The following is a 25,633-nucleotide window of genomic DNA, read 5'->3' as shown; positions in this document are numbered from 1 at the left end:
TACCAGAGGTGAGAAGAAAGTGCATTTTTATAACAAAATATATTTCCATGATTAACTTATATATTACTATAATAAACTCATTCATTAATTTGTGAAGAAAGAGACTCTGATCTAATAAGCTCTTAGATGTTCCACTTCCCCAATACTATTACAATGCCATTTAACATCAATTTTGGAGGGCACATATGAACTAAGGCTGAATACTTCAATGATTATTTTTAATCTCCATGGATCTATAGCCTATGACCTATGTGATATCATGATAGATAAGGTCCAGTTAAGCAAATTATATCCACCATGTGCAAATCTTTTGCAGATATTTAGCAAAGGTCCTCTCCACCTAGTTTTATTGATGTATATGTAAGGAGAGTGAAAGAAAAGTGATTATCATACCTAGTAAAACTCACCTTTGAAACAGACTAAATGCTCCTATGAAAGAAGCATGTGTAAGTAATACAAAAGGAAAGCTTTGTCTCCATGGATTTTATATGTCTGTATTGGCCAGAAAAAAACAGAAATATGTGGGCAATAGTGTAGTGAGAAGCCTGGAAGGAAGTTGAGGACAATAATGTGTAAAGTTTCAGGTTATGGATCATATGACTTCTTATTCTTTCAGGGTAAGAGAATTAAACTTCTTTAAAGCACATTACATTGTGAATAATGTTGTACAATAATAATGCCTTATTTTTTAATAAAAATAATTTCTCAAATGATGAGAAATTTCTATACTGTATGGCATGGATACACGGTTATTAGCAATAATCAATTCCAATGGAATATTTACCTCACAACACTATTGAGTGAAAAGCAATCTTGTTGAGAAGTTTTTATGGGTAATATTTCCAGAATGAAATTAGTTTGTGTTTCTGAGGCTGATACTAAAGCATAAGAACATAATAAGCCTAAGAGGAATTATTACACTTTGCATACAACTATTTCTTTAATACTGAAAGACATAGGCAAACAATGAATATATATATATATATGTTTGTATCATCTCGACTGCAAAAACCAATAAAAATGAAAGACTATACTTTTACCAATATCTGAGGATAATAATGAGTAAATAAAATAATTATTTAAAAATTTTTAAATCTATTGTAAATGTAGCATAAATCGTGACCGTGAATATGTGTTCAACTATAGGAATTGGAATATTGATAAGGGTCTTTGACTAATAAATACCAGCATCCTTTTTATTTTTTCATTTTAAAATTATTGAAAAATCAAATACATTTGTTTAAAATTATTTTGTAATTGTTTAATAACAGTGCACTTCAATTTTATAAATCAAATATTCACTTGCCATGTTTGCTGTTTATGACATCATCTTGTATACTGCAATTACACAAACTAATTATGAGACTGAACATATTTACATCAATTACATAATTAGTTTTAATTAGGCTAACTAGAGCAATTATACAATTAGATAATAATCAAATCAAAATTTCTTTTAACAAATCATAGAAATTCACAAGCAGAAAGACATTCAGAAATTCTAACATCTAAGAGTTCAACAGAAATCATCCACAAATTACAGAGTATTAAATTTAGGTGATCACTAAATAAAATTAAAATTAATGCTCTATGATTAAACCTTATATATAGTAAAGTATAAGTTATATATATATATATTATGGGTACTTATAACTTGATAGTGTAAGTATATCATCCACATATGCGTGTGGTATCCCCTTCATTCTAAATTAAATATATTAAAGAAAAACTATTGTTTATTTCCCTGGATGTGGTGAGTTATTTGTATAATGCTGAAATATTTCATAATTCTGCCTATAATTGCTTATATTCATTCAGCAAATTTTAAACAAGCCCCTTTACTTCTCAACATGGAATAACTTAGATAATGATTTACCATATTAGCATATTAACTTGGGTAATTATTTTGGGGGTATTTGTAACCCAGATGCCCCTCAGTGGATGAATGGATCAAGAAAATATGATATATTTACACAACGGAATTCTGGACTTCCATCAGAACAAAAATAGCATTGCCCCATGGAAAAACTTGACAAAAATTATATTAAGTAAGCTGAACCCCAAAGAAACAGGTTACATGACTTTCCTTATTTGTATTAATTTAGAATGTCCCTATAAATCTAAAAGTAAACCCAATGGATATTAAAAATAAAAAATATTGCACTTGAACCTGATAAATTACACAGAACTCTATACATTCACCCAGTGAGGCTAAAGAAGGATGTTCTTAGGAGAGGAAGACAAGGACTCAATAGCCATAGGCATATGATCATAGAAAATGTTGCTTGTCAAAATGAACTCTAAAAAATGGAAATAAGAGGGGATTTATTGTAGTGTTTGTGGTTCTTTTTTTTGCTTTTCTGTTTTTTCCCCTTTTGTTGCATTTTTAACTCTTTTATAAAGCTTATATTTAACTCAATTTCATTGTCAGGCTGATGTACAGAGGGATAACAGTTATATACATAGGTAGTGGGTACATTTCTTGTTGACATACATGTCTTGTTGACATCTCTCCCACATTTTTCTCCTACTTCCCCTCTCTCCCAAGTCCTCCCACCAAGTTGTAAAGTTTTTTTCCAACATATTATCTTGTGAGTACCACTGTTGCATTGGCTACCACTTGAGCCTCAGCACCACTTCTGACTTTTTTCTATGTATGTGATACCAAGGAATCGAACCCGGGTCTTCGTGCATGCTAGGCAAGCACTCTACCACTAGGCCAAACTCTCAGCCCAGTGAAGCCTCTTTTTATCTCTTTAGCCCACTTCTTAGTGGGGTGGTTGTTTCTTTGAGGATTTGTTTTGAGCTGTTTGTTTATGGTGTTTTGCACTGTTTGGCTTGTTTCTAAGTTTATCTGATTTGGCGAAGGAATGGGGAACCAGAAATGGTGAGACAAAGAATGAACTAATACAGCAGGAATACACACTAGATACTGTGTTGGAAATGAACTATACAACTTGGGGCGGGACCAATGGAAGAAGACAACAGAGAAAATGAGGAGGTGACACTGTTTAAAAAGAAATATATTCATTACCTCTTATGTAAATAAAATCCCTCTGTGCATTTTTAATAAAAATATAGAACTAAATAGGAAGGAGAAATATCTGAACAGGAATTGTTGCTGAAATGAAGAAAGCACATTGTCCCACAGAGATATTATCTGGATAAATTAAGATTTGTAAAGTTAAGCTAACTATGGCGTTATTAGGACCTTGCTGACGTCATGAAGAAGTCACTTACAAGTACTGTACGGACATGCAACAATGGATTTAAAAGACAGCGATTCCATAGGATCTAATGATAACTGCAGAAGAACACATTTTATTGTTGATTGTATTTTGTTTTTTGTTTTTTTTTGCTCTTTGGAAATGCTCAATTTAAATTCTCTTCCATGGTCATTTCTAGCTCATCAGAAATTTCTCAGACACTTCTTGGCACATTCATGATTTACCGTTCCGTCTACTGCTTTGCAAACTTTTCTAGAAAGCCCAATTCATGGACATCTAAATAGAAAATAGCAAAATCAGTAATATCTTAGAAATATTTATAAATCTTTACATTCAGTCTCAGATCATTCATATGTCAGTTCAACATATACAGGCAATATTTTTATACACAACTGTAAATATCATTAGATTTATTAATGTATTCTAAAAGAACCAAACATTGGCCCCTCTTTAGAATCTCATTTCATAATGTTTCATGTTAAAGTCTGCATAGATTACAGCATTTGTTATAAACTCCATTACTAAATGTGCTATTCTGATCTGTGCATATCTGCATAACTACCACCAGGAATAGATTTTTTTCTCTCCTGGGAAGCTATTTTGCAAAGAAAATGTTATGAATTTTTATTGTAGTCTGTTAGTTTTTTACCTCGGGGAATATTACATATTATTTTAAAATGCAGTATTTCATCCTTAATTGAGGGCATGGTCCTAAAAATAAGACAATCTGCCATCTTCTAATAATAATGATTAAATATAGTATAAGATTATGATTTATTTATTCATTCATTCATTGTGTTAACCCTTAGCTTTTACTAATGACCCTTTCTATATTTTCAGGGTGAAACAAAGATCTTAAAACTAAAGAATCTACGACCTCAGGACTATGCTAACTACAGTTGCATTGCTTCAGTGAGGAACGTATGTAATATTCCTGATAAAATGGTGTCATTTAGACTTTCCAATAAGACAGGTATGAATTTATCACTGTATGCTACTTTCACAACAGTTTTTTGGGGGGTTGAATCTGGCATTTTTTTAAAAATATTTTATTAACACTGATTTTTACATCATATTCAAGTATTCAAGAAGAGAATCTCTGGCACATAGATTTTAGAACATAATTACAATTAAGCTGGGGGTTTGTATGTCATAGATCCATATCAATCTACAAAATATAACATTATGTCTATAGAGTATATATCCCATCATAGTTTTTTTTTTTTTTTTTTTGCCAGTCCTGGGCTTGAGCTCAGGGCCTGAGCACTGTCCTTGGACTTTCTCAAGGCTAGAGCTCTACCACTTGAGCCTCAGCAACACTTCCAGCTTTTTTCTATGTATGTGGTACCAAGGAATTGAACCCGGGTCTTCATGCATGCTAGGCAAGCACTTTAACCACTAGGCCAAACTCCCAGCCCCAAAATGGTACTTTTTTTTTCTTTGCCAGTCCTGGGCTTGAGCTCAAGGCCTGAGCATTGTCATTGGACTTTCTCAAGGCTAGGGCTCTATCACTTGAGCCTCAGCAACACTTCCAGCTTTTTTCTATGTATGTGGTACCAAGGAATTGAACCCGGGTCTTTGTGCATGCTAGGGAAGCACTCTACCACTAGGCCAAACTCCCGGTCCCCATCATAGATTTTTATGTCTATGTAGTTATGTTTATATTTCCAAGACAATGTCCAAAACCTTGGGTACCCAAATATTGTGTCCTCGCTCTTGTACTGTTTGAATCTAATATCCACATATCAAGGATTCTACTCAATATGATTCACTCTAGTTTCATCAACTTCTCAGCAAATGCCATTATTTTATCTTGTCTATTGGATATGTAGAATTCCATTGTGTGTGTGTATATGTCTATATATATATATATATATTTATATCACATTTTTTGTATCCATTCATCTGCAGTAGGGCATCTGGATTGTTTCCATTGCTGGGACGTTGTAAATAGTGCAGAGATGAACATGGTTGAGCAGGTGTCCTTATCATATCCTGGGTTATGATGTTCAGAATAGATGCCCAGGAGTGGTATGGCAGGATCATAGAGAAGGTCTATTTTCAGTTATTTAAGAAACCTCCACACTGCTTTCCAGAGTGGCTGGACTGGTTTACATTCTCACCAGCAGTGCAGTATAGTTCCTCTTTCTCCACAACCCCACCAGCATTTGTCACTGTCTGAGTTCAGAATATTGGGATAAGGTGATATCTTAAGGTTGTTTTTATTTATTTATTTTATGACCATGGATGAGCATTTTCTCATATTTTTTGCCATTTTAATCTCTTCTTTTGATAAATCTCTCTTTAGTTCCCTTGCCCATTTAGTGATTGGTTTGGAGAGAATTAGTTTCTTGAGTTCCATGTAGATATTGAATATTAAGCATTTGTCTGATGTGTTGTTGGTAAATATCTTTTCCCAGTTGCTTGGCTATCTTTCTACTTTAGTAGCTATTCCTTTGTCTGTGCAGAAACTTTTTATTTTTAGGTAGTCTCATTTATAGAGTCTCTCTCCAATCTGTTGTGACCCTGGGACTCTGTTCAGGAGGTTTCTGTTACAACAGTTTTTAAAGAGATTTTTCAGTCTTGTACACAAAATGACCTATGCTATATATAGGAAAATAGTATTTGTTTTTCTCAGAAAATTCTGCAAAGCTTTTGGTAAATGAGCACAGTAAATTAACTTCAGAATACTCATATAATGTGCTTATGTTTGTTATATGGAATTTGGTAGTTTGTTAAAATGTTGAAAACATAAATGTCATAAGCAAATCTTGTTTAAAGAATGTCTGGGAAAATATTGAACTCCTTTATAAAAATTATGATCCAAGTTGTCAAAAAGTTTCTTATTCCTAAGCTAAGCAAGATCTTCATGTTTAGTCTTCTTAAAGCCAAGAAAACTTCTTGGAAATTTCAGATACGTGATTTAAGGTCAATATGTTTAATAAAAACGGTCAAACAAAACATTAATAAGATTGCTCCTGAAGTTAATCTGTGTTTATAGATGAAGAAAAATGCTAATGAAAAGGACAGGAATGAATTTTGTCAATCTTTTATTAGTGTTGGAGCTTTTCATTAGAAACTCCCTGTTTTTAGTAGCAGTGATAAATTCTTTATTTTAAATAACTATTTCACACCACCAAGTGTTAAATATATTTTTTCTTTTGGCCTTTGTAATGTCTAGCAGTAAATCCTGTCTTAGCTACTTGATCTTCTAGATTAAATCACTTCATTCTTATGCCTGTTCCTTACAGTAACATAAAATTGGCACACCTGAAACATATGGAACTTGCTTTATTGCTTCTGTTAAAGCTGGTCAGCAAACTGTATCCCATATGTTGAGAACACTACAATTTGAATTTCACTGAAAGATGAAAGAAAACAGCCATATTAATAATTGATTCACCTATATAAGTTCCATTAATTTTTGAAACAGTTCTATATCCATCATTCATTCCTTCATCAGTAACTTCTTGGGTCTCTGTCTCGAATCAGAGTGTATATGTGTTTGGAAGATATTTGACTGAGGGAGAATTACTTCAAAGTAGCAATGTTCTGTTAAGTACCAGATATAAGTCATTAGAAGAAAACACAGAACAATTTTACCAAGAAAAGTAAATATTACGAATAAGAGCAAAAAAGGTTTGATGGGAACTATGTTGCAGAAAATAAATGGAAATATAAAATCTCAGTAGGACTAAGGCTTATCACAGCTAATAATCCCATGTAAAAATGAAATAGGATATTGGGAAATAAAAATAAAGATGAATATATAAGAACTGGCTGTAATTGCCCAATTCTTCTTGAAATGAAATATTATTTGACTTACAGATTTTGTTTTGGTTAGCTTTCATATATTGTTAAATACAGATAAGCCGGAAAGAAAAATAGCACTTTCATTTTTGATCAGAAAACTATTAATATAGCTGTATTTGTCATGGTTTAAGTAAACCTGCTGATATTTGTAAAGTTAGAAAACTATTAAAGATATGTGTATCTTGATGTATTAGTAATTGTGACAATAGGCCCAAATTATTTTAGTTTCTCAGTTTATATGTATTTCTGGTATAAGGGCACATAAGAATTATGTTATAAATTTTCAGTTATTGTAATGTATTTTAGGCACTTATGTTTTGATGTTTCCTGATTCCAAAGGCAAATAAGAATTAAGTAATCCACCTATATTAGGATGAAAGCATATTTTGTACTTGCTTTCAGAGGTTATGATGAATTCTATGAAGGAACGGGACAGGTGGGGCTAATTTTACTTAATTATATGAGTCCCTTGATTTAGTCTAGTCAACCTTACCACTTATAAAAGTTGTCTAATTAAGATGTCTTCCTTAAATGTGCATTACATTAAGAAATTATGTCATCATAAAAGTATTACTGATTATAGATTTAGCAGCAACTTATACTCCCTCCTACTCTTTCCTCTCCTTGTTTTATTCCTGCTGCTCATCCTCCTCCTCTACCTTTTCTTCTACTTGCTCCTTTTCTTCCCTGCACACTGCTCTGGAACTCTCTCTTCAACATGCCTCAACAAATTATCGAAGAAGATAAAGTTATACTTTATATTATTATGGAGAGAAAGCTGGAATGTAAAAAAAAGTAGTGGCAGTAGGAATTTGGCTGTGATTTGTACCTGAGTACTAACCCCAGCTACTTTCCTTAGCCATACAGTTTTAAGTTAAACAGCTACCACAGCGACAGTTAGATATTTACTTCCTCAAGAATCAATTTATTAGAAAAACAAATTTTGAGAAATACATAATGCAAATATGTCCTGTATTGCATTGTTTGGTCTACCATAACCATAAAAACAGAACACAGGCCTTAAGTGACAAAAACATACATATGCTGTCATAGTTGCAGGACAAATGGAAAATATTTTTATTGGTTCCAGGTGAAGAATCTCTTTCTGGCTTGTAAATTCTGCTTTCTCTCTGGATCTCTGTATAGAGATCTCTGTGGAGAGGGGGGGAAATGAGAGAGAGAGACAGAGAGACAGAGACAGAGACAGAGAGAGAAGAGAGAGGCAGAGACAGAGCGAGGGAGGGGGATGCTATAATGCACTTTTTTGTTTATGTAAGGACACCAGCTATTTGGCTTCGAATATTCTTATCACTTAAACTGAATTATTCTTCTAATGGCTCCATGCCAAAATGTCTGCATCAACTAACAGGTCTACTTTGTAAAAAGTGCTCTACATACAAATTAGGAAAGGGGACTCAATTCGGTTCCTAACACTACCAAATTATGGAAAGTGGTATTTGCATTTAGGATGGCTTTTCTTGTAATAGTTCACATATAAGTTCCTACTCTGATAAACCAAAGCAAAACAAAAAAACAATAATGAATCACTCATTGCAAAGTATAAATAATCTATTGGCCACAGGAACTGTGCTCTAGGTTACCCCAAAAGGAAGAAGATAAGGTAGAAATTGGATAAACATCATTTTTGAATAGTACTGACATTCAGATAATAATAACTAAAATCCTAAAATAAGGTCACAGATAATCTTTTGATGAACCTGAACAAACTTTTATAATTTTCTTTCTGTTATGAAGTTAACTCAATAGCAGAAATCTAAATGTTTTAAAAGATTTATATAATTTTTATCTAAAGTGGCATTGTTACAATATACATCATAAAATACAAAATGTTACTAAATATTTTTGGAATATGATGTTTTAAATAATTTTTATTGAATAGTTTAAGGTTCAGGTTTTATTTCTCTATATTTACAGATATTTACTTGACTTTCCTAAACTTATTTAAAATTAGCAATGATGACAACAGAAAAATAATTTTTTTAGGTAGTAAATGCTAGAAAATTAAAACTTAGAAAGGTATTGGACACTTAGTACATATATCAGTTTTAATTTTGTTAATAAACTAGATAACAGAAAGAATTAGTATTATCAATAATTATTGTGAGATGATAAGTAATCCTAGAATTTCCAGGAAAATTTGTAGAGTTTTTAATGAATAACCTTCACAAAATCATAGAATGATATTATCTAACATATATGTTAGATAATATTTTCCAGTAAATAAAGAAATGTATACTATGGGTATGTTTTTATGTAATGTGTTATTAACAGATATGTTGAACATTATTATAAACTACTTTTGTTGAAATAGATCATTAACGAAAATCAAAGAAATTTGCAAGTTTTTTGATATTCAAATATTATCTATCCAAATGCTCTGTCCTTTATTAAAGTAATCAAATTTCATCGAGCCCCTTTCTCACTAATGTAATCTCAGCAATATGAAAATGGAAATGATGATGAGGCCATGAATTAGAGGCGAACGCAAAGACCATAGTCATTATAGAATTTCAACTTTGGTCTTCTACAAACAGTTTCCAGAGTAACAAGATGACCCAGATATTCTAAAATTGCATTACCATAGTAACAGAAAGTTTGCATGTGCTTCGGATCTCCCTATACCTGTGTATTAAGTTGTCCTAGCAATAAGCTTATTAAGTTTATGGGTACCACACTTATTTTAAGACTGTGCCTTCATGTATAAAATATCCCCTATAAGAGGTGGAAGAGGGTAGAATGAGAACAGGCAACAACCTGAGCTCCCTCTGAAGAAGCAGTTTTAGGATCCCACCAGGCACACCATGTCTAGATTGACACCACGTAAGCTATAATTATACATAAATATACACCAAAAAAGAAAATTACAAATCTCTTGCATAAGAAGACAGAGACTAGTGAACAGCACTAGGGCAGCTGAATAGCAAATATTAAACATGACTACAAAGCCATTGTAATAAAAACAGCTTGGGCCTGGCACAAGAACAGACCTAAGGACCAATGAAATAGAAAACCCAGAAGTGAATCTATAATCTATAAGCTGCCTATTTTTTTATAAGGGAGCCAAAAACAGAGGATGAGAGAAAGACAGCCTCTTCAATAAATGGTGCTGGAAGAATTGGTTATACATGTGCAGAAGAGACTTCTCAAACGAAGAAGAATGGCCAGTATATGCATAAAGATGTTCAATATCTATGGGAATTAAAAAATGCAAATCAAAACAACATTGAGATTCTTCCTCACCCAAGTTAGAATGGCCATTATCAAGAAAATTAACAACAACAGATGCGGACAGGGATGTGGCCAACAGGGAATGCTACTACACTGTAGGTGGGAATGTAAACTTGTTCAACCACTCTATAAAGCAATATGAGTCACAGCATCACTTCTGGCTTTTTCTCTATGTGATACTGAGGAATGGAACCCAAGGCTTCGTGCATACCAGGCAAGCACTTTAACACTAGCCTCCACTCCTGACCCAAATCTAGATTTTTGTTTTATCATTTCTTTAAATAAATCAACATGAATAATATTGCAGTGAATGTAATATTATTTAAAATTTATGTTGGAAAATAATATTTATTATTTCACCAACCTTCATTTAGAGAATATATTTTTTCTTTTACTATGTTTGCCACCAGCTTTTAGTTGGGTAGGTTGCAAAATTATGTTTTCTTCCTTATATTCTGATATGAGGACTTGCACATATCCTTATATCAACATATTGACATTTTCAAAAAACCTTATGCAGAATGATCCCTCACAACATGTATGAGGAATGTAGCTCATAGGCACTATTATGCCACAAAAATACAGTTAAAAAGAATTCTATTGGTTCTTGTAAAGATTTTAATAAAATTCAGAAATGAGAATGTAAGTACAAGTTTCTATTTTTGGGGGTTGGCGAACCTAGAGCATTCTATACCTTCGGTGAGGAGAGAGGAAGGTGGGTAGGTTTGGAATTAATAGAGACGAAAGCATCCGAGATAAATTAATGTCAACTTTTTTATTTTATGTCTGGGGCATTCTGTACTTTTGGTCCTTATGTTGTAGCAACTATTTCCAGGGCATCACAATGATTTTAACTATTCCCTCAATTTTTGTCTTCTACAAATTCTATTCTAAGAGCTGTTTCATTTTATTTTATTTTTTGATAAGAGCATATTCTGCCGGTTGCTCTAATGCTGCAGAAAATAGGTATACCCAATTGTTTAGAAACATTCCCTACTTTGTGTTTTGAAAAGCATTACTTTCGGTCAGCTTCTTTAGTCACTCAGCTTGTGTTGCTGAATTGTACTACTTGAACATTTTTATTGAACTCACTATTTAATCACATACAATTCAGTGAATCTACAACGAAGTATTCTGCACTGGTTTCTCATAGACAAGCTGTGTAACAGGAATTTGTGAATTTACTTTCCTTTTCTTTTAATGGTACTAATCACCCTGATTGGAAAGAAAATGAAAATTAGCAGGAAGAGTAACAGTGGAATTTGAGAAATTTACAGCTTTGGCATTGGGATGAATTTAAATGTTTAAATTTCTGCTTTGAAGCCACATGACCAAAATGTTTCAGTTGGGTGAAAGTCATTGTATTAATTTTTATTTTCAGGTAATTAGAAGTTGTGCTGGGGGATTATAATTCAGCACATTCATCTAAATGTCCAGTCTTTCTGAGTCACACTCACCCCTCTCCATCATTCTTCCCCGTCCAGGCTGCTCTCTACCTCCCCACCGGTATCACACTTCCCATTTCCTTTATTACCATTGTACATTGAATATTCTGGCTATATTTGTTGCCTGTTTTGTTTTTCAGTCTTTTGCCCCTCCCATTACCTCTCCTTATAATCTTATTCTAACATTCTGATACTGGTTGTGTTAAACTGTTAATTATTCTAAAAAAGACTTGCTGCCCCGTGTTGCACTCCTGCATACAATGTACTTGAGTCAACTAAATCGCACGTGTGTGTGTGTGTGTGTGTGTGTGTGTGTGTGTGTGTGTATGCTTCTGTATAGGAGGTTGTATTTTGAATCTATTATCCACCTATGAGAAGACAGAAAAGGATATGGTTTGTAAGCTAAAAGGAAAGCCCTACAGAATGGGAGATGTGTGCCAGTTATATTATTGGTGAGAATACATATGGGGCTCAAAAATTAAAACTCATAGTGTATAATTTTTTGATAAGTTGTTGTAGACGGTTGGCCAGTATTTTGTTGAAAAGTTTTGCATCGATTGGATAGTGAAGGGGGGAAAACCAAGATGGGGGTTGAGGGGGAGGTTAATGGGGACCAAGACATATGAAAGGGTATCAATGTATGTGAATTAATGCACCTTCTATCTGGCAAATATCATGTAACCCTTTTATTAATTAGAATAAAAAATATTTAAAAAAATTAAAACTCAAAGGAAACAACAACCTAGTTAGTATATGGACAAAGGACACAAACAAATACTTCTCAGAAGTACACATGAGAAAAACAATAGATTCAACCAAGAGTAAGAGAATTTTTATTCAAGTAGATAAAGTTTTACGCACTGATTTGTTTTATTATACTGAAAGCAGCTTAGAATTTTGAAATTAAGAAAATAAGCAATTTCAAAAGAATAGATAAGAGAACATGTCAAATTCATTGTAACTAATTGCCAATTTAAATACCCATTTCAAAGTGAGGAAAAATAAAAAGATATGATTGTGCATTTCAAGGAACTAAAAATCACAGCAAAAATGCAAGTCCGCCAGGTAAATATGACATTTTTGCAGAAAATTAAATATGGACACACATTTATAAAAGCTCTCTTATATATACAGATTGTACAAATCAACATATATATGAATAATATGAACTTGAACATTTATATTGTAAACATGTTGCATATTTTCTCTAGACAGATATTTCATAGCTTACTAATCAAGGAAACAGCAGAAATGTGGTTATACCAAAATTGAGATCAATAAGGTCAGAACTAGAATGTGAAATTTGTATTTTCAGTAACTTTAAGAAAGTTCTATTAAGAGGACATCTATATGTTCATCTATTATGTATAGAGAGGAAGTTAATTAAGAATTGACTCAAGGAGGGGGAACAACAAAATGGTGAGACAAAGGACAAAAGACAAACCAATGCAGCAGCGATACTCACACGACAATATGTTGGTGATGAACTTTGCAACTTGTCAGGGGTGGGGGAATGGGGGCCTATCTATGCTCCATGTGATCTTTCTATAACTAAACGTTTTAACCAATATTAAAAGTATGTTTCGCAAAATACCAAGTTTTAAAAGAAAAAATACAGATGGTATTAGACGTGGTGTCCTCATTTTCTTTTCCACTTTATTGTTTTTTATCATTCTTAGAAAACAGTCTCAGAGCCAGGCACCAGTGGCTCTCACCTGTAAAGTTATCTACACAGGAGGCTGAGATCTGAGAATCATGGTTTGAAGCCAGCTCAGGCAGTAATGATCATGAGACTCCTATCTCCAATTATTTACAGAAAAAGCCAGAAATGGAGCTGTGTATCAAGTAGTAGAACACTACTTTTGAGCACAAAAGCTTAAGTACAATGCCCAGACTCAGTGTTTAAGCAACATGACTGCAGGCAAAAAAAGAAAAAAGAAAAGGAAAAGGAAAAAAAGTCCCAAAGCTGAACTAGTAAGATAAATCTAGTTTGAAACCAGAAAGATTTTGTTCTCAAATTTTATTTTTTAGTTGTTATTGATGATGATGACTTTGATGATGATAAAAAATTGTTTTTGAGACAATGGCTCACTGAGTGGAAATGTTCTAATGAGGCATCATCAGCTATCAGAGAACAGGCAGATGATATGATGAGGTCACCTTAAACAATACAGGGCAGGTAGCCAGATCTGACTCACTTCCGGTTAGCTTCCTGTTAGTTCCAGAGCACAGGAAATCTTCAGCTATCTTGTTCACCAATACTAGTGTCCATCTCAGGGAGTGATGCATAGCAGACAACCTGTAAATACTAAATAAATGGAGAGCTGGTTTGTTTTCTCCAGGAGAACAAGCATGGAACCCAACCATCCCACATAGGAAATGGTTTGAGATCTATTGTCATAGGAAATAGTTCATATTGTCATATGAAATAGTTGGGCACTTCCTTGGAATTTTTCAGGAAACACACACACACACACACACACACACACACACACTGCCTTCTTGATCTTCTCCAGAAAAGGAGTATTTAAATCTTGAAAAAGATGTGTAGCAAAGTTTTGCTCCTTTGTTAAAAAAAAAAAACTATTCATGAGTGTTGTTATTTCAGATATTTCCACAATTCCAGAACATAATTTTAGACAGAACTTCAAGGATAATGTCTCATCCTTACATTGGGCTCCATAAGAACCAGCGAGTATGTGGATTGTAATATTTGAATAATGACCACACATAAATGGGTAGGTTATCTTGAGTTTTCAAATCAACTTCTAATATATTCTCTCATTTTTATATTGTGAAATGTTCACAGCTGTACAGGTAACATGAAATACAAGTGAAAAATAGATTTTGATGAAATATATGAGAATGCAGGGATGTAATTATTTTAGTGGAATGACTAGCTCTTTCACAAATATTCTTTCTATTCTTTGAAGCTGAAAGAATAATTTAAACCTGTGTCTCTAAATATAAGATGGAGCATCTCTCTATGTTCCCCAATTTTAAAAACATAGAAAAAAACTTTATAGGAGAGAAATGGCAAGTTCACTGTGTATTTTTATCACTGTTTTCTTTTGTTTATACTGTGCTCATTTCATTTGGCACCCAATTCCTGATTGCTCTTTGTAGCCTTTTCTCGTTGTCTCTGCATCAACAATTATTGATTATTGAATTTACATGTAAACAACGTCAAAACACTTTTTCTGCTCTGCCTTCTCTTCTTCAGTTATTCTGAAAGTTACTGCAGATCTCTTACTCTACATACTTCTTAGAGTTTCCTCTGGATGTAGCAGAAGATGACCTGGGAAATCTAATGCCCACTGAAAGAAAGTTGTTGCTGAGTAGACACTCCAGCACTCTTCCTGTCCCTCAGAAGGAAAGTTCTGTGATGTATTATATTGGTCCCATAGAAGATTCCCAACAGCTAATTTAGGTTTCTCTAAGTGCCCCTCTCCTGGCATCCCCCCTGGGCTAGGCCGTACTTTTTTTTGCCAGTTCTGGGCTTGGGCTCAGGGCCTGAGCACTGTCCTTGGACTTTCTCAAGGCTAGAGCTCTACCACTTGAGCCTCAGCATCACTTCTGGCTTTTTTCTGTGTATGTGGTACCGAAAAATCGAACCCAGGTTTTCGTGCATGCTAGGTAAGCACTCTACCACTAGGCCAAACTCCTGGCCCTAGGCCATACTTCTTATAATACATTTCTCTTGAGATTTTTATTAGTTAGCTGTTGTTCTAATACTCTGGTTACTTCAATTCAGAGATACATGCCTTATTTGAAGGAACAGATCAGTTTATATAGTTGACAGTTTCATGTTGATTTTAGAAAACTTTCCATTTTAAATTAAATATCTATGACCCTTAGAAGAAAAAACTAAATTTTATAAAAAAATAAAAAGACTTGACATCCATGAAGGCATTGAACTCTATGAAAACATTTTCCTTACGTTTCCTGAATGAATTTTTCACTCACCCTAAACTATACCACAGTGTCTTATGTAAGACTGAACTACTGAAATTTAAAAAGAGCTCAAATTTGAAACAGATCCCTTTATTACTCATAATCAACTTTTTCTTCCAACTATGTATTCTATTTTAACTTCAGAAAATTTATTTCAGGAAATTTGTTACTCTTGTTTTTCTTAAATTGTCAAAAAGGCTACGTTGGATCATCACTTGGTCTTGGAATGACCAGCTGGGTATAGAATTCACATCCTCTGAGTGACTTGGCAATTCCTCTATTATTGAGCCCCAGCCACGATCTATCTGAGTTTTTGGTGCCTGAAGAAATTGTCATTACAATTCTCTTGGCATTTATAATTTTAGCACTCTCTCTGGTCAGTCCATGCCATCCATGTGCACCTGAAATCCCTTTCCCATGGCCTGCTTCTTTGTCTACATCATCAATAACATTCAATGACAAACACATAGATCCTCTGTGCACAGTGCAATATCCACACCTTAGGGGTTTGTGTGAAAAATCAAATTGATAATCACCCCTGCCCTTTGTTTTTAGAACCACACAAGTATGTGAAGCCTGCCATAGGAGGATTTGTTTTTGTATATTAGAGGAAAAAAGTAAAAACAAAACAAAACATTGGACACTGGATGGGAGATGGAAAAAAACCTCCATTTTCATAGATATATTTTTTATATTTGTAAATCTTGAAGTTCTATCAAAAGTTTAGATTTATACAATTTTTTAAAAAGGCCTTCTGTCCTTTTTTTCCATATCCTTCCTCCTTCCTCAACATTCATCTTTTTCTTCTTTCTTCCTGACACTGTAACTTCTCATGTATTTCACAGGATCAATAATATCGGACCACCTAGCAACCTAAATACCTACATATCTATATTATCTCATTTTGTGTTGGTCAGACATTTTGTTGAAAGATTCCTTTCCGCTCATGCTTTCTGAGCACCATGGCAGGGAGACCATGACACACAAGAGCAAACCGTATCACTGGGGTGGCCAGGAGACAGGGAAAGAGCAAAAACTAGAAAGTGTCCCCAAACAAGGTATCACCCCTCTCCCCCCAGCACTGCCACAAACTCTGCCCCCTTGACCTGCTCTGTCCAAATAAGCACAGTCTCTTAATACCTTCAGGACCTTCCAAAAGAATGACACTGGCTTGACCAAGCATATAACACCTGGGGCGGGGTATGGACAGTTTGTATCCAGGTAGCCATGTGTTTGTGGTGTTTTTACCTTGCAGAACATAATGTGCTAGAAGGCTGGTATGCTGGCCTTGGATTGTCAATTTCTGTGACAACGGCTATGGCAACTTTGCCTACCATCATTTCCAAGCATTTACTTGTGTTTCTGAAAAGTGTATGCATTTAAATGGCAGATTATGAGTCTGAATTTCTGACAGGCACTGCACCCAGGTACTGCTCTGTCATGCGCTGCTCTATGTATGTGGAAAATATCCATGCCTATTGTCTCACCTGAAATTGTTTTTGTGTGATTAGAGCTGCCTGTTGGGAGTAACTCTAAAAAATGTGTTTATTTAAGTGAGTTTAAACAAACGAGTTAAATAAACTGCACTTTAATAATATAGATGCTTCATTTAATTTGTTAGACTCTACTTCATGTATTTCAAATTTTTCTATTTCCCACGTTTTATTTGGAGCAGTAAATGTGCATATTTATAGGGCACTGTATTGAGTCTCTATGTCCTTTAATATGTAATGAACAAATTAGGATAATTAGTATTTTCCTTTAGATAAATAAATGTGCCAGAATCTTCAAACTTCTCTCTCTTAGCTGTTTGTAAGACATGCACGAAGTTGCCATGAACTATGGACACCTCACAGTGCTATTTGACAAAAATTGTTACTCTACAAAAATTGTTCCTTCCATCCAGCTTACTTTGAAATGCATTAGCCAACCTCTGTCCACATTCCCCAGCCTCTGTCGTCTGTACTCACTGCTATCTAATCTTTTCTGTTATAAACTCATCTCCTCCTCTACATGTGAGGCACAGCGTGTAGGATTTGAGGATTTGTCTGTCTGTGCCTGGTTTCTTTTGTTTACTATAAACACCGTATTACTTTTGAAAACTAGTCATTTCAATGCATTCACAAAAAAGCGTGTAAAATCAAATTTGATAGCCATTTAACTATGTTTCTTTATGATGTCTGTCTGCATGTAGACATTGGACATAAAATTGATGCATTTTTTAGAAAGTCATAATCTTTAAATATTCCATGTTATATGATAATTACATTTTTATTATATGATTGGGTATTTTTTACATTTTATTCATTTCCTTATTCAACAGTTTAGTAAATATTTATGAGGCCCTGGATCAGGTTACAAAGACCATCCTAAAAACAGTGACAATAGAAAAATACTTGGTACCTCTTTTGTATTAGATGATAGTATGGGATTCATACATATATTAATTCATCATGTCAATAAGGAAGTTACAATCACTTCCTTCCATTTAATATTGTGAAACAGAAGCACCCAGATGTAAAAGAACCCACCTGAGTTCACATGGGTAGCATGTGACAGAATCAAGATTTGAGCCCAGTGCTTTCCACAGGATTTGTGCACTTACCATTTCATTCTGTCACAATATTTTACTAAACAATGCCATACATGTAAATGTTGGCTGCAGTGGTGACCTGGGAATGATTCCACAATGTGAGGTGAAAGAAAGGATAGGAGGGTTATGAACACTTAGAAGAGAGAATCTAAGTCAGAAGTTTATCACTCACTCCACAGTCTGTACCCCTACATCAACAAAGGATGCATCCCATCTGAAACATCCTCTTTAAAATATCGTTACTAATCCACAGTACAATTCTGTATTAAAATTCTTCCTATGTTCTCTTTAGGACATGATGCACATTACAACTTATGAGCATCTTTTTTATTCTCAGGGAAACATACTTAATTGACAAGTCCTCTCAGCTCTTTTTTGATTTAATTGCATTTCAAGTAGGATATCCTTAAAAAAAATAAATAAACCAAGCTTCTTCTGAAATTCTCAGACCTAGTTTTGGCTTCCCAATAGCTTGAATAGGAGATACACACTACTGTGACCAGACATTTTGTTGAGATGGGAATCTATTTTGACCAGCCTGGCCTTAAAGATTATTCTTCCTATCTCTACCTTTTGAATAATTGGGGTTACAGGCAGGAGCTACTATATTCAGCTGTGAAACCTTATCGTTTTAAAAATCTGAGTTAATAAAATGAAAAGTAAGATAGCAGAAAAAAAGGATGTTAGAACTTTTTTATGTTTATTATCTTTATTGAAAAAACGAGCTGAGGTGTTACAGTTAGTCAAGTAATGATTACATTCGTTTTTTCTATTTGGCTTGCCTGGGGCTTGTACTCGGGACCTGTGGGCTCTGTCCTTGAGCATTCTCATGGCTAAGAGTCTACCACTTGAGCGACAGCACCACTTCACCACTTCCAACTTGTCTGTGTGTTTGTGGTACCCAGCAATTGAACCCAGGGCTTTGTGCATGCTAGGCGAACACTCTACCACTAGGCCACACTCCAGGCCTTGTATTAGTTTTTAAACAATGTTACCCCATCCTTCATTCTTTCTCCTTCCCTCTCCCTTTCCTGCCCCTCCCCCAAGTTAGACTGTTGACAATTTGAGCTGTTAACTTGGGATTTCATAGAAAATTTTGACACAAATATATGTGTATACATTTATATCTAATCATAATAAAAATGAATGAAAGGGAAAAAAGTAAAAAGAACAAAAAAACAGACACAGAAATGTCCTGCATTCGACTCTCATTTCTGCTGCCTAGGCAATATGTAATTTTCATTTTTTTTTGTTTTGTAGCAAATGAGTCTAAATCAATAAAATGAAATAAAAGTATATAAACATTCTTAAGGTCTCCAAATTGATATTCATGTCTTGGTCACAGGCTCTTTTTACTTTCAGGGAAAATTAGACTAATTTGGACAATATTACTTTCACTTCAGAATTGCAACTTAACACCATTAATAAGGCTAAGAATATAGATCTCTAATGTGTGGTAGTTAAAAAAACAAACATCTTGCTGTATACGTGTATGTAAGTGTGTGTGTTATATTTTGAGCTTTGGGATTTTTTAATAATGTCTCATAGAATACACTCTTTATTGTCTATAATTTATTGATGTATAGAAAGGTTACATTTACATTTGTCAGGTAGTGGTTGCATTATGGCTTGAAGATTGATAACACTGATACATCTTTCCATGTTTTCTCCCACTTTTTTTTCCCCATCCCCTCCCAATCATCTTGTTTTACCCATTCCCTTCCTTATTCAAATACACAAATAAATGTAAATATATACTACATCAGGTACCAAAGTCAGATACAGTAACAACACGAGATAAACCTAAAGGGGGAAATAGAGAAAAGAAAAAACTTCACATGGAGAAAATATTTGTTGACTTAATGGCATTTTTTTTGTGTTCCTGTAGTCTCAACACATGTTATTAATCACCCTAGAACTTCTGCCTATTACTAGAATTAAACTATACAGGGTAAGATCAGCTTTGTTACTGAGGGATAAATGTCATGATCATTAAAATAATATTTTAGTTTCCCATCTTTATAAAATTATGTTACTTAATTCAAGAAAATTTTCAGTTACCTCTTGGTGGTGACATTATTAGTTAAATGTATTATCTGATTTCAAATATTTACATAGTCAAAGCTTCTGCCAATTTATAACTTAAATAGCACTTGGAGAGACTGTTTTTCACAAAACTGTGGTGACTTTTGCCTATCACTTTTATATGTGTAGGTGTTTATGATAGATCTTTATAATGTATCAGAAAGAATAATATCACAAAATTTAGAAAACTTCGATATTCTTTGAAATGATATTTGAAAAGTCAACATTCAGTAATATGTTGAGATAAAACACACACTCCATAAAAGTCTTGTGAAAGGGTAATATGGAATAATTCTTTTTCCCTGAGCCTTTAAGAAAAGATATGTTATGTTGAGCCACATAAGGAATTGATGCTTAAGTTTGAGCTTCAAATCTAAGCTGAATTTAAGGTCTAAATATGTCACACCATGCAACTGAGCAGTTTAAATATTTCTGATGTGAATTGATTTCAAATGATGCAGCTCTAATTTTGACATGAAATATTTCTGAATGTTTGAACTCAGATGTCAGCATAAGGCATTTCTTCTGATTTTATTTATGGGTAAATTATTTGGGCATTCATTATGGGAGAGTCAGGAAAAAAATGCCTTTGGTGAATATAGATTTTTCTGTGGTTTCTATTTTAAGTGTTTGATGAAAAAGCTGTAGCAAAGCATTTTCTAATTCGATGGATATTTATCTGCACGTTTTTAGCTTGAGTGGCTACCAAGAATTCAATCGACAAATGTCATAACCCAAACACTGCAGTAATGGTAGGTATTTTAGGTGTGGTAGAATCAGATTTGGAATATTTTGATGTGGTTTTCTTGTTGTGTTTGAACTCTCAAGGTGTTATTTCTCAGCTTTAAAACACCGTATATGAGATCTCAACTATCTAGATTTTTCTGATTGGAGAACTATCGGGTAATTATGAACTGCATTGAATGAGGCAGTTTGGATATTTCCTTTCATGAACAAAACTTCAGGCCCACTGCGTGGTGAAAGACTGACATTTTGTATTTGTTCATTACTTGTTTTAATTCAGGGTGTAAGATCAAAAGTAATATCTTCTCCAGCAAAACACAAGGACTAGGGGCTGGGAGTTTGGCCTGGTAGTAGAGTGCTTGCCTAGCATGCATGAAGACCCGGGTATGATTCCTCGGTACCACATACATAGAAAAAAGCGGAAGTGGTGCTGAGGCTCAGGTGGTAGAGCTCTTGAGAAAAGTAGCCTTGAGAAAAAGTTCAGGGACAGTGCTCGGGACCTGAGCTCGAGCCCAGTACTGGCAAAAAAATACAAGGAATAAAACAGCTGTAGTATTTATAAGGGGATGACATATCCAAGGTAGCTCTAACATTAAAAAAAAATAACTGAAAATTTTGTTTAAAACTTTCAACTGAATTCCTATATTAATTTTCGAATTCTCCACACCATTCTGTGTTTAGGTTATTTTGTTCTGTATAAAAAGTATCACATTTTGGTTAAAATTGAACAGTACAGCTTGAATTTGGTGCAGTATATTTTTCATTTTCATTGTGGGATGAAGGGACAACATGACGTTAACTTCCAATTGGCACATATCTGAATACACGCATGCTTTTGTTTGTCTTTTAGCCTCTCCGTCAATTAAGCTCTTGGTGGATGACCCTATAGTTGTGAATCCTGGAGAGGCCATAACGTTAGTGTGTGTTACAACAGGAGGTGAGCCTACACCTTCTCTCACCTGGGTCAGATCCTTTGGGACTCTTCCTGAAAAGATTGTTCTGAATGGAGGCACTCTGACAATACCTGCTATCACCTCAGATGATGCTGGTACTTATAGCTGCCTGGCCAATAATAACGTGGGAAACCCTGCAAAGAAGTCCACCAACATAATTGTGAGAGGTAAGTTTATTTCAAGATACAGCATCACAAATATTGGATATCGAAAAGCAATCACTGATGTTTTTTGATCTGAAATTATTTCCTCAATATTACATGTGCCTGTAAGAGGAATAAATAACTGCTTAAAAATAATGGCCGGGAGTTTGGCCTAGTGGTTGAGTGCTTGCCTAGCATGCACAAAGACCCGGGTTCGATTCCTCGGTACCACATACGTAGAAAAAAGCCAGAAGTGGTGCTGAGGTTCAAGTGGTAGAGCTCTATCCTTGAGAAAGTCCAAGGACAGTGCTCAGGCCCTGAGCTCAAGTCCAGGACTGGCAAAAAAAAATAATAATGAGATACTCTCTAATAATAATGGAACTTTCAAATCCTAAATCCAAATGACATTTATATTTGCATTTATAACCTGTTATTAGTGATACTTTAAAGCATTTTATTATATAATATAGATTAAGAATAATTTATGCTTAAAATATATAGCATTATTACATGGTATATTATAGTAGAGAAATGTACTCTATTGAGTAATTCTATGATTCATAAGTGTTCAATGAATACATTATCACAGGTCAGATTGCAACTTGTGGGATCATGTAGAAATCTATTCAGTATTTCTCATTTATCCAATTATTGAATTATCCCCAAATCCAATTTTTCAGGTATTGAAAGTTTCCGTTTTCATGGAGTCAAAATAAAACATTAGTAGTGTTTGGTGTTTAGCAAGCATAAATGACATATTAACACCTGACAAAAAGGACTTCTTGTCAGTCTTGGCTGAACTTAATAAGGAACATCTAGGAACATTTGCCCAGGGTTGACTGTAGCAGACAATTACTGAAGAAAGACATTGGAATGTCAGAAATAGAAAAGGCAAATCCTACGGAAGGGAATGAACTTAAATGCATGCACTAAGTCAGCATCATGTGGCTGTTCTAGCTGGTCCTAAAGAAGAAGAGACGTTATTCCTGTCCCTGGAAGGCTGTTGTGGAGAGGCCATGGGGACAGGTAGACACTCGTGTACATTTCTATCTCATTTCAACTGTCCTGAGTTAGGGTGGAGGCAGACACTTGTAAGAATACCTCTGAGGTTAATATAGATATCAGTGTGTCCTACTGAACCCTTCGTAATGCACCTGAATATTACTCACGACAGCACATTAGAAAGGAAGCAATATACACTTTAATTCAAGATTTAGCAGGTATGGTTTGTGAATAGAGACTGGTGGTTTCAGTGACCATAATTATCTTCCATCATCCAAATGATTACAAATCTGTTACTTAATAACAATGTACTTTATTCGAAAGATTGCAGAGTGTCATCATGTTCTTCAAGAGGCCATGATTAGCATCCTCTCAGCTACCAAATTGTTGGCCTCCTGTTATTTATTAATTGCAAAATGTATCACCATTTTATCTATACAATAAAGCATCCTGGCAATTGTGATGCCACAATAGTTTGTATAAAAGGGCATGCTACGAGTTTATCTTTCCTCAACTCTGCATCACACTTCTACATACAAGAAAGGTAAAAATAAAATACACTGAATCATTCACACCCAGAGCCAATGTTTTAATCAGTCTTCATCTGAATACTTTGGTGTGCAGCCTTTTCTCTACACTATTGCAAGCTATTTATAATTTAAGGGAAGGGGAGAGCAAGATGATCACAATTCAAGGCAATTCTAGGAAAAATGTTTGCAGTATCTCATTTCTACAAATGAGCTGGGCACAATGGCAGGCATCTCTCTTGTCTGTTCCTTGGGAGGCCGACACTGCAAAGATCACAATTCTAGACCAGCCCCTGGGTAAAACAGTTCTGTCAAGATTTCCATCTCAACAGAAAAGTTGGATAGATGATACAGGGTACCTGTCACTTCTGCAATATCAGAAATTATAAACAGGAGAATCATGGTCCAGGCCAACCAGAGGAGGGAAAAAGACAAGTGTCAGTCTCAAAAACAACCAGAGCAGAAAGGACTGGAGGTGTTGTTCAAATGGTAGCAAAAAATTTGTAACTAATAGAGATATATAAATTCTGAGATTTTCTTCAAAAAGGTGTCACTACAACCTTGGTCACATATCTGATAGAAGCAATAAGACATCAGTGAAGGTAAGACTTGCTGTGATGTAAGAAATGCCAATGGAAGGTGATCTTTATTCAATTATTTAACAACTATAAATGGACAATTTACACATGATAATATAGGTGATGCGTGGAGCAAATTATATAGATCAGTGACCAAATCGTTCTCTCAAAAGAGCACACCATTCTGTGAGGGAAATGAAAATATAAGTAATGATATGTAAAACAAGTGAAAAGATAGAGTTCTCAAATGGAAGAAACTAATGTTCTTGTTTTGGAAATAAGTATCAATGAAATGAAATTTCTTCTAAGCCTGGTCTCTGTGAGGAACCCAATTTTCCATTCCTACTACAAATTGAAAAAAAAGAAAAGAAATGAGACAGAGAAAAAAATACACATATAGTCAGCAGTGTGTGTTTGGTGGTTCTGCTTTTAAAAATGACTTACCTTCCCAGGAAGCTATGGAATAATCGATCTAAACTTGTAAGACTGAGATTAGATAGTCTATTCTAACATCTTTCCTAAGTGCCATTGATCCAGTGGTAAAAATTTCCATCCTACTGTTTAAGACGGGAGCTTTCTAGGAGAAAATGATGAGTTGTAGCTTGTCAACATAGTGGGATCCTTTTCAACACAGAATTCACGAGCACTTGGAACAATGTGCAGCAGAGAATGTGTTGCTCAGGTTCTCTCCATAAAGACCAACTTCTTGTCCAGAAGTACAAGCTCCTAGGTTGACTTGCTTCTCCCACATCTTCCTGTAGTCTCCGTCTGGGTCCTCATTTCACAAAGTTTCCAACTTTCACACAAGAGACCTGAAAGAAATAAAGCCCTAAAAAAAATCTGTATTTCCCTGAACCATAATTTCTTTTTATGCCTTTAATTTGTCTGAAGTGTATATTTGCATAATCTTATTATATTACCAGTGGGGCTTCTCAGCAGATGCATTCACATCACTCATCAAGTAGAGTTGGTGTATAATCTTGCCGAATATAGAAATAGTCTTGGCTAAACTGAGGAGAGGAAAACTACTGCAATTATGTGAGATATCTGATTTCTCAAGGTGAGAAATTCAGTTCAGAGAAATGCTTTTCCTTTCACTGTATCAAAGAAATGATTTCAGTCTTCTGAATATGTAATGTCTGCAGTGCCGTGGGTGAACTAGAGCATGCCTTCAGTAAGTTCAGAATGCCCGGCTTATTTCTGTAATGAAATCAGAATCCAGGTTTCTAAACAAGTAGACTTTGTGCACAGAATTACCATTTCAATTTGTGAATATCTATGTGCTGAATCAGAGAAATTGTTCAGGCAAAAGTGAGACTT

The 25,633-nt window shown here is 34.5% G+C and overlaps 1 protein-coding gene across 2 annotated transcripts in view; it reads left to right on the top strand.

Moving 5' to 3' along the window:
* Mdga2 (MAM domain containing glycosylphosphatidylinositol anchor 2) overlaps positions 1-25,633 on the top strand; it is a 666,956-nt gene that overhangs the window by 460,525 nt on the left and 180,798 nt on the right. For both annotated transcript variants that reach the window (XM_090345038.1, XM_090345037.1), the window contains exons 5-6: positions 4,068-4,200; positions 21,961-22,230. In XM_090345038.1, the coding sequence (XP_090201164.1) occupies positions 4,068-4,200; positions 21,961-22,230 (403 nt within the window). The remainder of the gene's footprint in view (positions 1-4,067; positions 4,201-21,960; positions 22,231-25,633) is intronic.

The sequence above is a fragment of the Megascapheus bottae genome, chromosome 14 (assembly GCF_031878675.1).
Source record: "Megascapheus bottae isolate mThoBot1 chromosome 14, mThoBot2.hap1, whole genome shotgun sequence".
Lineage (NCBI taxonomy): Eukaryota > Metazoa > Chordata > Mammalia > Rodentia > Geomyidae > Megascapheus > Megascapheus bottae.
This window is presented reverse-complemented; position numbering and strand designations above follow the sequence as displayed.